This window comes from Papio anubis, chromosome 11, assembly GCF_008728515.1.
Source record: "Papio anubis isolate 15944 chromosome 11, Panubis1.0, whole genome shotgun sequence".
NCBI lineage: Eukaryota > Metazoa > Chordata > Mammalia > Primates > Cercopithecidae > Papio > Papio anubis.
The window spans coordinates 93,164,421-93,178,453 of NC_044986.1; the positions used below are offsets into that span (position 1 = coordinate 93,164,421).

General features: G+C 40.6%; 1 protein-coding gene across 6 annotated transcripts in view; it reads left to right on the forward strand.

Annotated features, from left to right (window-relative positions):
• Positions 1 to 14,033, forward strand: part of NRP1 (neuropilin 1) — a 149,916-nt gene that overhangs the window by 61,348 nt on the left and 74,535 nt on the right. For all 6 annotated transcript variants that reach the window (XM_031652402.1, XM_031652401.1, XM_031652403.1 and 3 more), the window contains 2 exons: positions 2,172 to 2,353; positions 9,181 to 9,408. In XM_031652402.1, the coding sequence (XP_031508262.1) occupies positions 2,172 to 2,353; positions 9,181 to 9,408 (410 nt within the window). The remainder of the gene's footprint in view (positions 1 to 2,171; positions 2,354 to 9,180; positions 9,409 to 14,033) is intronic.

A 14,033-nucleotide genomic window follows, 5' to 3' on the forward strand; every position in this document is an offset into this window, starting at 1 on the left:
TTTACTATTGGAGGATATGTGAATTAAAATACTAGCTCCTTTCCCTGTTGCAATCCACCGGCACTATATTAGCTGAGTTCTCTGCTACCTGAGAGGAACGTATCCTCAATGGAAATGCCCTTAGTTTTTCAGAATGCCTCACCCACCTCTCTTATTTGTGCTTGGAAGGCAACATGAGCTAGAATTTGGCCACTTAGTATTCAGACCATGTCAGGATTCAAGTAAAAAGCCTATATTGCAGAGCTGGATGCACCGTCGCCAGGCCAAACACAGTCAACAGTTCAAATCACAGTTAAATTATAAGAAGGCGTGGGGTGAAACATGCAAACCTGCCTTGTCAAAGAAGCAGTAGAGATAAAAGGAATTACTCCATAAATGCCAGCTTGTGGGGCTTTAATGAGTACAGAGATGGTGTCCTTTCCAGCTACATCCCATTGATTATAAGGCTAGTTAAGATTTTAAACATAATGCTTTCTTCTTCTTCCTCCTCCTCCTCCTTTTCCTCCTTCCCTCCCCTCCTCCTCCTCTTTCTCCTCCTCCTCCTTCTCCTTTGTCTTCTTTTAACATGCAAAGCATTTCCCAAAGTATGGAGAAATGAACAATACCTCTGTGTATTTCCATAGTTTTGCAAAGGGACGGTGGTGTTAGCAGGCCAAGTATCTACTACTGGAAGCATCATATGTAGCAGAGGAAATGCAGTTAATACAATAATTCACATATGTTAATGCTTAGTTCCATCAATGTCAGCTTTATTTTCTTCTTGATATACACAAAGCTGGCACACAGTTTTAACTGATGAGGTAATGTCATTTTTAATTTAGAGAGCCTTAAGCTGTCCACTTTAACTAGTGATATCATGGTTGCAGTTGTCTCCTGAGACTTTATGTAAACATAAGTCATGCATCCCCGGCAGTTTGAGAAGAGATTGTTAAAGATGACATTGGGCATCATGAAGATTTCCCCCACTTTGATCTCTTTTAAATTGCCAGATACAGTTTATGTTACTGACATATTTTAGCCATTCCTGAAATTAATATATCCCAGGACTTTTGAACCAAGTTAAGCACAGAAATAAAATAAAGGTTGGAAATGAATGCCTTGTAATGTTTTCATGTCATTTCTAGAAGAAAAATGGAAGATGAATCAGATTCTCTTGCTCCTAGGTGACTTGGTAAATAAAAAGAGAAGAAAGAGCAAGCTACTAAGAAATACATAACACCAAATAACAAAAGCCTTCTTATTTTCCTAGGGGACACGAGTATATTGGTGATGGCTTTGTACATTTTAAAGATAAATAAGATCCAAGTATATCTTATTTCCATGTTAACTTTTGAGTAATATTTATGGTCACTTTCCTTACAATTTGTATCCTTAGTGTCATTATTAAGCCTGAATTTTAAATCTCATCACTTTTGTGATATCAAGCGTTTCTTTCTCAAACAACAAGATTTCTTTAAAGACTCAAACAATGATATTACTTTAAAGATTCAGACTAGCAGGTATAAACAAAGTTATTTTCCATTCTTAACTAAACTTTTTCTTGGGAGAAATTACGTTCTAGGATCCAAATGTCATTTGGGGGAAGATAATCTGTGTTTTAACTATTGGATGTGGCTACTGAGAGACTATTTTCAAAGAAGTCTGGAGTTTGGTGGAATGCAGTTAAATAGTAAAGAATCTGTTTATTATTCTGTGGCCATATGTTTAGAGGCTCGCTCACAGAAATCAAAGTATTGTTCATAGAAAGCTCCAGCCAAGGAGACATTTTGAATTCATAAAAGAACTTCACAGTTTGAAAAGAATGCATAGCATTATGTATTGACCCCCCACCACCATAGACAAAGGAACACAATTTAATAATAGAGGATTGTGCTCGTGAGATTTTTCTTTTTCTTTTTAATTGGTTACTTTAACTGACATTGTCTGCGAGTATAATGGACACCATTATTCTTAATAGTTCTGTGTTGCCAGATGTATACAGACATGATGTAGTCCATTTTAATTATTTCGTTTTGCTAGATTTTTTTTTCCCTCCATTTAATGCAGTGATGAATGCAGATAGAACTTTTTTTTCCTGGCACACTATGCTAGATGATGCTGGTGTCTAAGTCATTGAAATTAAAAGGGCATTTCTCACCAACCTAATGTTTTCCTCCATGTTTGTGTGTTAGGTATGACTACGTGGAAGTCTTCGATGGAGAAAATGAAAATGGACGTTTATGGGGAAAGTTCTGTGGAAAGATAGCCCCTCCTCCTGTTGTGTCTTCAGGGCAATTTCTTTTTATCAAATTTGTCTCTGACTACGAAACACACGGTGCAGGATTTTCCATACGTTATGAAATTTTCAAGAGAGGTGAGTGAATAGCTTACAGTAGAACAAGGATGACTAAAAGTTCATTTAGGCCGAGAGCGGTGGCTCATGCCTGTAATCCCAGCACTTTGGAAGGCTGAGGCGGGTGGATCACTTGAGCTCAGGAGTTCAAGACCAGCCCCGTCAATATGGCGAAACCCAGTCTCTACTAAAAATACAAAAATTAGCAGGGCATGATGGCGTATGCCAGTAATCGCAGCTACTCGGGAGGCTGAGGCAGGAGAATCACTTGAACCTGGGAGGTGGAGGTTGCAGTGAGCTGAGTACAGGCCATTGCACTCCAGTCTGGGCGACAGAGTGAGACTCTGTCTTAAAAAAAAACCAAAAATTTATAATTTATTTAACCTTGTTTGATTTCACAAAAGACAAAGTGAAAAGAAAGATAAGAGTAATGCTTTTATCCTTTTGTAAAATATATATCCTCATTATAAAAATGTTGGGAAGTACTTTAAAATAAGGTTAAATTACCCATTGTATGGAGGAAGTGTGCTTAAATTGAAAAAAGAAACATATTTCAGCAATCAAAATTTCACCAGTCTGAAGTGTTGGCCAGTGTTACAGGGCAGCAGTCTCCAACCTTTTTGGCACCAGGGACCAGCTTCATGGAAGAAAATTTTTCCACTGACAGGGTTGGGGGATGGTTTCAGGATGATTCAAGCACATTACATTGATTGTGCACTTTATTCCCATTATCATTACTTTGTAATATATAATGAAATAATTATACAACTCACTGTAATGTAGAATCAGTGGGAACCCTGAGCTTGTTTTTCTGCAACTAGACGGTCCCATCTACAGGTGATGAGAGACAGTGACAGATCCTCAGGCATTAGATTCTCCTATAAGGAGAGCGCAACCTGGATTTCTTGCACACGTAGTTCACAAAAGGGTTTGCGGTCCTGTGAGAATCTAATGCTGCAACTGATCACTGATCTGACAGGAGGAGGAGTTCAGGCAGTAGTTCCAGCGATGGGGAGTGGTTGTATATACAGGCAAAACTTTGCTCGCCTGCCACTCGCCTCCTGCTGTGAGGCCCAGTCCCTAACAAGCCACAAACTGGTACCAGTCTGCGGTCCGAGGGTTGGGGACCTCAGTTATAAGGTATACACTCCGTAAGCTTTTTAAAAAGCATTTATTCTTATCTATCTTCTTCAAAAATAGGTTTGATCTATTCTTGAAGTTTGATTTCTTTCGTTAAAAATGCGTCAGCCAGCCATGGTGGTGCGTGCCTGTAATCAGTTCCAGTTACTTGGGAGGTTGAGGTGGGAGGATTGCCTGAGCATAGGAGTTGGAGGCTGCAGTTGAAGCTTGATTGTGCCACAGCACTCCAGTCTGGGTGACAGAGCAAGAAGAGCCTGTCTCTAAATATAAATTTAAAGATAATTTAAAAGTAATAAACAAATTAACAAACGTAACGTTTTCTGGTTGTCACTGTTTTTAGCAACAGCCTATAAGTTCCTTTCATGTGTGAAATTCAGCCTCCCTATTACTTATATTTTTAAGTTGGCATTAATGTCTAGAAAACCAATCCAGGGACGGAGGATCAAGATTTGAATGTATTGTCTTGGAATACAGAAGAAAAAGCTTGTTTCGGTAGAAAAAAAATCTAACCACATCAATTTCAAAAGCCTTCGGTCTTCTGGGTTCATGACAACTGAGAAAAATTTAAAGGGGAGTTGTTAGGGGCTCCAGGAAACGTTGCAACAACTTCTTTAACTTTCGAAGATATTTGGCTCTGACACCATAAAAACAGGGATAGATGGAGAGAACTTTCAGAAATTTAAGCACATAAGTACTTAGAACACCTTTTGTATAGATAATAGTATACATATGACATCAATATAAACAGATGATGAATGTACATATTTTTAGTGATGAGAACTGTTTGACTTGTTATAGAAGTCATATTATACGTGTCTGTATATGTACACACACACATCTACACCTGCTTGCTTACCTGTATGTGGCACAATCAAAGACAAACGTGTCAGAAAAGGGGCTAGGAATAGCCTTTTATTTTCAGTTTTCTTAGAGATCTGAAGACAGTTGAAGGAGAAAACAGAGATCTGTCAGTAACTCATGAAGAATTCTTTGTGTTCCTTCCAAAGGAACTCAGCTCCCTACGTATCTGTGAGTCTCAGATGTACCAAAGCTTCCTGTCCTACTCTCCAAGCCCATTCTTCAGACTTGAAGTCTTCTTTTGTTCTTTCTCTTCTTGACTTCCCACATCCAATATGGCATCCACTGCTTTTTAATTTTTATCCAAAGGTCTCAAAGACTCTCAGCTTCTCTTCCATGTCACTGCCATTAACCAAATAGGCCCCAGTTGTGGCCCTCCCATGTGACTCTATCCTGCTCACAGCTTCTCAAACAGGCAGGAAGCCACTGTCCTCAAAACGTCCACAGAGGGTCTCTGTCACCCCACTGGGCAAGATTGAGGTCCTGCTCAAAACTTAGCATCAACTGCATAAAAATCATTAATATAATCATTTATGAAAACCTACACACACACACACACACACACACACACACACACACGTAAAAGCTCAGGTCATGAATGTTTTTTCCTCAAAAGTTGTTTAATGCTATTGTAGAATTCATGGATCATTGTTCCTTTGAAAATATAGCACTTCTTTCAGGATGCAGCAATTTCAAGTTTCCTGAAAACACATGAATTACACTAATCATAGTTTAATGCAACCAGAATGCCCTTGAGGTTTCCGGTGTGAGATCACAGTTCTGAGACATTTAGGCCATTCCAGAGTCCCTGGGTTGCATTGCTCCAGGATCATCTTTGCCTGACCGTCAACAAGGCCAGCCCTGCTTCTTCCTGCCCTCTTGGAGCCGTGTTGGACTGCCCTAATTCTCCTCCTAAGAGCCCCTCTTTTCCTTCTACATGTCTCTTCCCAGATGCTGAAACCTTAGGCCACCAGCCCTACCTTTATTTCCAATTGCCTAAAGAGATTTCTCTAGGAAACCCAAGCCTCCCCACTGATCTCTGTTCCCATCCTTCCCTTGGTCTTCAGGTCCAGACGCTGGAAGAAGCTGCTGCTGTTTCCTATGGGTCTCAGTGCAAGGGGGCTGGGGGTGGCGGGGGTGCCATTTACTGAGAGCAGACTTGGTCACTTGATACATGTTACATGATTGAGAGTTTGTGCATTTCATAATAATTCCGAAGACAGTCTCTTGACTGTTACTATTCTCCATCCTTATTGTCCTTGGCAACTAAATGGTGGCATTCCTTATAGCTATACAAGTTACTCCTGTTCTTACAAGTAAAGAGGAAAGCTCATGTTCACTAACTCCAAATGCCTGTGTGAGAGTGCCACTCACTCCTAGGCACCTAGGGCTGCTGGCCTCACTCCTGCTCATCTCCTATGTTGTATATTCATCTCCTGTGTTCTCACACTGCTGTAAAGAAATACCTGAGACTGGGTCATTTATAAAGAAAAGAGGTTTGATTGGCTCACAGTTCTGCAGGCTGTACAGGAAGCATGATGTTCACACCTGCTCAGCTTCTGGGGAGGTCGCAGGAAACTGACAATCATGGCAGAAGGTGAAGGGGAAGCACATGTCACAGTGGCCAGAGTAGGAGCAAGAGAGAGAGGGAGGGGAGGTGCTACACGTTTTTTTGTTTTTTGTCTTTTGTTTTTTGAGACGGAGTCTCGATCTGCCGCCCAGGCTGGAGTGCAGTGGCCTGATCTCAGCTCACTGCAAGCTCTGCCTCCTGGGTTCACGCCATTCTTCTGCCTCAGCCTCCCTAGTAGCTGGGACTACAGGCACCCGCCACCACACCTGGATAATTTTTTGTATTTTTAGTAGAGACGGGCTTTCACCGTGTTAACCAGGATGGTATACGTTTTTAAACAACCAGATCTCATGAGAACTCACTTACTATTGCAAGGACAAGGCCAGGAAGGGATGGTGCTAAACTATTCATGAGAAATCCACCCCCATGATTCAATCACCTCCCACCAGACCCCACCTCCAACACTGGGGATTGTAATTCCACATGAGATTTGGTGGGGACACAGATCCAAACACTATCATATGTATTCACCATGGACTTTCTTAACCCCTTTTCTGCCATTGTCCTTTCGGGAGAAAGTGTTTCTTCAACTATGGTGAATTGAAACAACAGTGAATAAGGAAAATATGAAAACGAATTTTGGTGTATAGTGGAGAAAATAGGAAGCTACAGAATCTTTAAATTAGAAGAGATTTTATTTTGCAAATTCTAAAGTCCAACTCCCGTTTGTCATGCACAGAATTTGAGAACCAGAAAGACTGAGAGGCCACCCAAGTTTACCCAGCCGATGAATGAATCTCAGGACTGGAATTCAGGTCTCCTGGGGCTCCATCCAGTTCTCCTCCATCACCCCATGGAATGTCCCCATGTTTTGTCAAAATACACAAGAAAACCTGGGATCACTTCCATAGCATGACAAGGGCAAAGTGAAAGCACCGAAATTCACTTGCTTTTGAAAGTATGACCTTAATTCCTGTCATTTTTTTTCTCAATAAATCTTAATCTGAACTGAAACATTTTATCTTTTTAAGAAGGAGAAAATATCAGTATCTGCATGAAATCTTGCTGTTTACTTTGGCTTATAAGAATGTAGCCAAAGCGTTTTTTTCCCCAGGGAGGAGTTTGGAGGTCTCCAGCATAACCGTTTCTACACTGTGGCTATAAAATCCTAAAGGGTCCCCAGTAGCATATATGTACATATGTATTTTTTATTTGTGGATGAATGACTCAAATTAGCATAGTCGCTGTCATCTCAGAAGCCACCAGAGTAATTTAGAAACTAAGATTATAAACCATACAGCACATGTCGTAATCTCTACCTGGAACTGACGAGGCGAATTGCTACATGTTACTAACTTTTGAACCAGAATCAAATAGATAAGCATTTGCAGCGCTCACGTTCACGGTGAAGGGTGAGCCGTGTCCAAGAAGGTTTGAGAGGTATTTCAAATAAGTCAGACCTCTGCAGACCAGGTTTACTGTGCCCATCTAAGAATTCTTCTGCATCTGCAATGCCATGGATCCATGGATAGTTGATATGTGCATGAGGAGGAAAGGATTGATTTGTTTTCTCAACAGGCTGCCAGATGCACTCTGTTGGTATTCAGCCTCCTGACCTGAATCACTAAAACTAGAGACCTACTAGTTAACTTTAATCTCTGTTGATGTCTAATGAGTCGCCTCTAGTTGCCTGGCACTTTGGGAGAATGTTCAGTGAAGACCAATGTCAACAAAGCACCTTATTTAGAATTGAATCCTTGCATGCCATTGCCAGGGCCCCATCACTTCTGCCTTCAAGCCACTGTGAGAAAATGGTGCAGGAAAAGAGTTGTTGAACTGAACACCCCCAGATTTGATCCTGAAATTCAAAAGGGTAAAGACTTCTCTGATTCACAAGAGTCTCAAGTGTAGCTATTTCAAGATCATAGCAGCAGGTGGTATTGAGGGACTGAGTTGATGTGCTCATGTTGGTAGAGAAGGCAGTTTTGGAGTTTTGTTGTTGTTGTTGTTGTTGTTGTTGTTTGTTTGTTTTTTGAGGTGGAGTCTGGCTGGCTCTGTCACCCAGGCTGGAGTGCAGTGGTGTGATCTCGGCTCACTGCAACCTCTGCCTCCTGGGTTCAAACGATTCTCCTGTCTTAGCCTCCCAGGTAGCTGGGATTACAGGCGCCCACCACCACGCCCAGCTAATTTTTCTATTTTTAGTAGAGACGGGGGTTTCCCTATGTTGGCCAGGCTGGTCTCGAACTCCTGACCTCAGGTGATCCGCCCACCTCAGACTCCCAAAGTGCTGGGATCACAGGCATGAGTCACCGTGTGCACCCAGCCGAGAAGGACAGTTTTTGAATTGTGTAGTGAATACCACCCTATGCTGGTTACCATGAATTGAAATTGGAGTCATTCATACAGGCATAAGGTCAACCTGCACTATATGCATGGATGCTCTTGACCAATTTCAATGACAAATCACTATAATTTGTAAAGTCTTGGTGGTACTGAACAATCATTAAAATTACACATTATAAATATATGCATTACACACACACACACACACACATCTATTAACATGCAATTTTAGAATGGCGTACTATACTGTGCCTGATACTTCGGGGAAGGTTAGGATGTCAGCATTGATATCAGGTGACTTCCGGCATCATGGCCTGTAATCACAGTTTATCGTGCCCTCACTAACAGCCACACTTTACCGGCCCACCTGTGTCAACACCACTCAGAATGAGTCACTCACCCTTGGTACATGTACGAATTACCTTTCACATTTCGTTTGTCAAAGAGGCATAGGTCACATCTGGCAGAGTTACTGAGTCACTGGTGTAGGAATCTGAAACCCAAACTGCCTCCACTGAATTCTCTCCCTCATCATTATAAATGTTCTATTTCACCAATAAAGGGCTGTCAGCCTCAAGATTTAAAGATTTAAGCTTGAAGGGGCTATAATTATTTCTCTAGGGCTCTGTCGAGATTTCTGCAGCTTACTCATTCATTGTTCCCACATGATTTTATATTTGTCATTTTTTTCCCTGCAACAGCAGAAGTCTTTAAATTGCTCCATACAAATGGAAAGCTAAGGTTAACACAATAAATCTGAACTTGACTTTCCATACCCATTTTACTAATAGGAAAAAGCTGACTAATGCATGATTAGAACAGTGGTTATAATGGTGGGCTTTTATTAGAAAGATGTTCTGTCTTTACCCAGGTTATTTCTTGGGGAAGTTGTTTAAGTGGGATTTTCACTTTACTCCTTTTTCTCTTCTACTCATAGGTCCTGAATGTTCCCAGAACTACACAACACCTAGTGGAGTGATAAAGTCCCCCGGATTCCCTGAAAAATATCCCAACAGCCTTGAATGCACTTATATTGTCTTTGCACCAAAGATGTCAGAGATTATCCTGGAATTTGAAAGCTTTGACCTGGAGCCTGACTCAAATCCTCCAGGGGGGATGTTCTGTCGCTACGACCGGCTGGAAATCTGGGATGGATTCCCTGACGGTAAGAATGACAAGAAGCACCCCAAAAAGGGAAGGTTCTGGAGGAAGGGCACCAGGATTCTTTTACTAGAGTCATGATACATGCATCATTTTTTAAAAATGCTCAAAAGGACACTGGAAAACAAAGCAAAACTCTCTTTATGCAGAGCAGTGATGAAATGTTTGAGCTCAAGAAGACCTTAGTAATTATCTAGTCCAATTCCTTCAGTTTATAGATAAGGAAGCTGAGGCCATGAAAGATTACGAAAAGTTCTTGTAGCTATTTTTGTGATATAATTGAGGTGAACACATAGTTTTTCTCACTAAAGTATTTTGCTCATCCACTGACCTGGCTACTCATCATTAATTCACAGATTGTCAGGGGATGGGCTCTTAGTAATTCCATTATATCAAACCACTCGTTTTAGAAATGCAGAGACTCAGGACCTGAGAGGTTGAGTACTTAATGAAATTTTAAGGCTAAAATATGCATCTGTCATGCTACAGAATAAAAATTTGGAAAAGGAACGAGAATATTTGGGCATTCCAAATTTAGACAGTTTCCCTGTACATTCTCTACGGATTTTTCATCTTTGGGAATTTGAATCACCTCATTACATCATTTATCGTCATTGACCTATCATCTAAATGCATTCATATACCTAAAAAGTATTTCTTGAGCATCTGTCATGTACCAGGCACCATCCTAGCCCCTGTGTAAGCAAAACAATGAAAGGTGCTGCCCTTTGGAGTTTCTCTTCTGCCAGGGAGAATGAGACAATAAACAATGCACATTACAAGTAAATGAATTATGTGTGTGAAATGTTAGAAGGTGAGAAGTGCTGTAAACAAATCTCCCCAAATGCAAGCAAGAAAAAGTAGGGCAGAGTCAAGGGATGAGAAGTTAGGAGGGGGAAGGTATAGGGTGAAATTTTAAATAGGGTGGTGAGGTTAGACCTTTTTATTTATTTATTTATTTATTTATTTATTTATTTTTGAGACAGAGTTTCACTCTTGTCACCCAGGCTGGAGTGCAGTGGAGCGATCTCGACTCCCTGCAACCTCTGCCTGCTGGGTTCAAGCGATTCTCCTGCCTCAGCCTCCTGCGTAGCTGGGATTACAGGTGCCCACCACTACACCCAGCTAATTTTTTGCATTTTTGGTAGAGACGGGTTTTCACCATATTGGCCAGTCTGGTCTCAAACTCCTGACCTCAGATGATCCGCCCGCCTCGACCTCCCAAAGTGCTGGGATTACAGGCGTGAGCCTCCGTACCCGGCCGAGGTTAGACCTTATTAAAGAAAACAACATTTGAGTGAAGATTTGAAGGAGGTGGAAGAAATAGCCATGTGGACATCTAAATGAAAGTTTTCCGTTCCACTCTTGTGAATTAGAAGGTGAATGGCAAAAATACACAGCGAAATTCTGAACAGTGAGGGATAATATCCAATAATTTTTACAGCTGCATTGCTTGTCTTGTGTTTAGTCTGGTTTAATATTAAGATTTCTCTAGAGAACACACATTACACAGATCAGAGAGGATGTCTTGGAAGTCTTCACCATCATGGAGTTAGGAGATGTATAACTATCTGTAAAACAGAGTCAGATACTATTCTCAAAAGAATATTTAAATACATTGTACATAAAGAATAAAGTAAAATGTAGACCGGGTGCTGTGGCTCATACCTATAGTCCCAACACTTTGGGATGCCAAGGTGGGTGGATCACCTGAGGTCATGAGTTCGAGACCAGCCTGGTCAACATAGTGAAACCCCATCTCTATGAAAAATACAAAAATTAGCCGGGCGTGGTGGTGCATGCCTGTAATTCAGCTACTCAGGAGGCTGAGGCAGGAGAATCACTTGAACCTGGGAGGCAGAGGTTGCAGTCAGCCGAGATCATGGCCACTGCACTCCAACCTGGGGAACAGAGCGAGAATCTGTTTTTAAAAAAAAAGTAAGTAAAATGTAAAGGAGATTGCCTTAGTCTTTGAAATGACATTATTATTAGTGTGATTCAATTTAGCTATGTTCCTCAATAGTAAACAGCATTAGAGAAAAACCAGGTTTAGAGAATCCTTATATTGCCATTGGAATAAACGGGTGAGTTAACATCAGTTTAATATCTTCTTTGCTCTTTTACCATATAAACAGGGTTATGATAATCTTATCAAAACTCTTTTATTAAGTAATGAGATTTGCCCAAACAGAGTTCTGATTGATTTCCAAGTATTCAATCTGATAATTAGGAAAACAGTATTATAATAATATTGTAACAATAGTTGGAACATTTTACAATGGATTTATTTGTTCACAACCCAAATTTGCAGCTTTCCTTTCTAGAACTTTCATTTAAATTGACACCTGAAGAGGAGGTCCAATCAACCAACTTATTTAGAAGACTTTCAGAAAGAAGGCACATTGTTATTAGTGTCAAGGGTTTTTCAAAGTAGTAATTTTCTGGCTCTAGAAAATCACTGAGTTGAATCGAGGAACAATTAACAATAAGAGTTATCAGCCTTGCAATTTACACATGTTTTAAACTATGTTGCCTTTCACTTGTTCCCAGAGAAAACTGGCTTTGGAATATGAAGAATGCATTTGTATATTTGTTAACATTTACCTGGCCTCATTCAGCCTGTACCTGCATAATGGTTTTCTTTTTTAGGCAAAACAAAATTGCATCCTCCTGGATTTTTTTTTTTTTTTTGGTCAGTGACACTAAAAACATTTTTGTCATAGTAGTTCAACACACATAGTTCCTCTGCCAACAAAATTGCTTTTAGTCTTTGATATCCTTTCCAAAAACAACAACCAGAAGGTGCAGAAGGCTTTTAACCATCAAGTGATTTTACGTTGCATTTTATCATAAACATTGAATTAAATGACTAGGTAATTGAAAGCTATCCATTGATTCAAATTGACTTTGAGGAAAAGCAGTTTACTCCAGAACTCAAAATTCAAGGCATGCGTGTTGTGAATCCCGCATCTCCGTCTACCACTCTGTTTGAAGCTGCATGGATTCACAAATGGCAACTTTGAAAAAAATTGGTGGAGGTTTACATATGGGCTAAGGCCAAGAGCACAGCATCATTGCCCAGGTAGATGCTGGAAGTGTTGGTGCTGGATGATGGGGCCGGAAGTGAATGCTTAGCTCACATCGCATCGGTGCTGATGACGTCAGCCTTCTGCCTCAGCTGGCAAAAGGGGCTGGAACTGCAATTGTTACCTGTGTTCCAAAAATTATCAATCATTTCAGGAATACATTTCATAATAGCTAGATTGAGTTCTGCTTGCTTTTATTTACTTCTACATTTAATTAACCTTCTAAAGACTAATTTAGAAGAGAGAGATATAAATATGCCAATTTTTTTCTGGGGAAAAGCTACAAAATGTATTTTTGGTATTCCAGATATTCCACACCAAAAAGTCTATTAATTTCAGAAAAGTATAGGCGACCTATCTTGTACCTTTGAAACGAATCCCTTTTTTGTTTATTATTCAAAATACTTCATTTTAAAAGGATACCTTTAAGCCAGATGTGGTAGCTCACACCTGTAATTCCATCACTTTGGGAGGCCTAGGTGGGAGGACTGCTTGAGGCCAGGAGTTCAAGACCATCCTGGGCAACATCGAGAGATAAGACCCCGTCTCTACAAAAAAAAACGTTTAAAAATTAGCTGGACACAGTGGCATGAGCCTGGCGTCCCAGCCCCTCGGGAGACTGAAGTGGGAGGATCACTTGAGCCCAGGAGTTCTAGGTTACAGTGAGCTATGATTGTGCCACTGCACTTCAGCCTGGGCAACAGAGTGAGACAGCCATCTCTAAAAAAGAAAAAAACAAATTTCAAAATACCTCTTTGTAGTAGATCAGCACTTTTATTTTTTCACATAAAAATGTGGCAGAAAGCCAAATCATCTGATTCTGAGATAAGGTTATAATTATTGGAGAGATTAATGGGAAAATGCAAAAGATGTGGGATCACCATTGCCCATTGTAGGCATATATTTAAACAGCACAAATACTATATTCCTTTCACATCTGAGAAGATATGATCATTCTAGCTCTCCTCTTCCTGAAGCTTGGCACATGTTGCTTGCTAAAATTCTGCAATAATTCAATTTTTGAATTATACTTCTGCTTTTGTGACCGTTTTCATTCATCTCCTCGGCCCTTGGGTTCACAATAACAGAAATAGGAAATCCAATAGCTATGTTCATGTAAATACACAAATGAGCACACACACGAGACGGATAAGAGTATTTCATCCACTCTCGCTCAGATCAATATTGCATTAGCTTGCTAGGCTAAGGTCTCGCTGTTGTTCAGGAAAATTCAATACTTCTTTGTATTATAGTCGAAAAAGCCTTTCACTGTCGTATCTTGAGGGCTCCTAAAGAGAGTGGCACGCTGTTGTCCGGGGGCAATGTTCTAGGGACAGAAGGCAGATTTACCCAGCATGTCTTAAACATTATAAACCAGTGAGTCATGGAGACTCTCTAAATTGCAAGTCTGCATCAGACAAGTTCTCTTCTGTTTTCTCTTTCAAAGAGATTCCCCTTCTGCCCTCCCCAAAGGAATTGGGTGATAGTGGCGGGGAGGATCAGCCGCCTGGGCTTCCACAGGGCGATCACAGCTTTGCTTGCG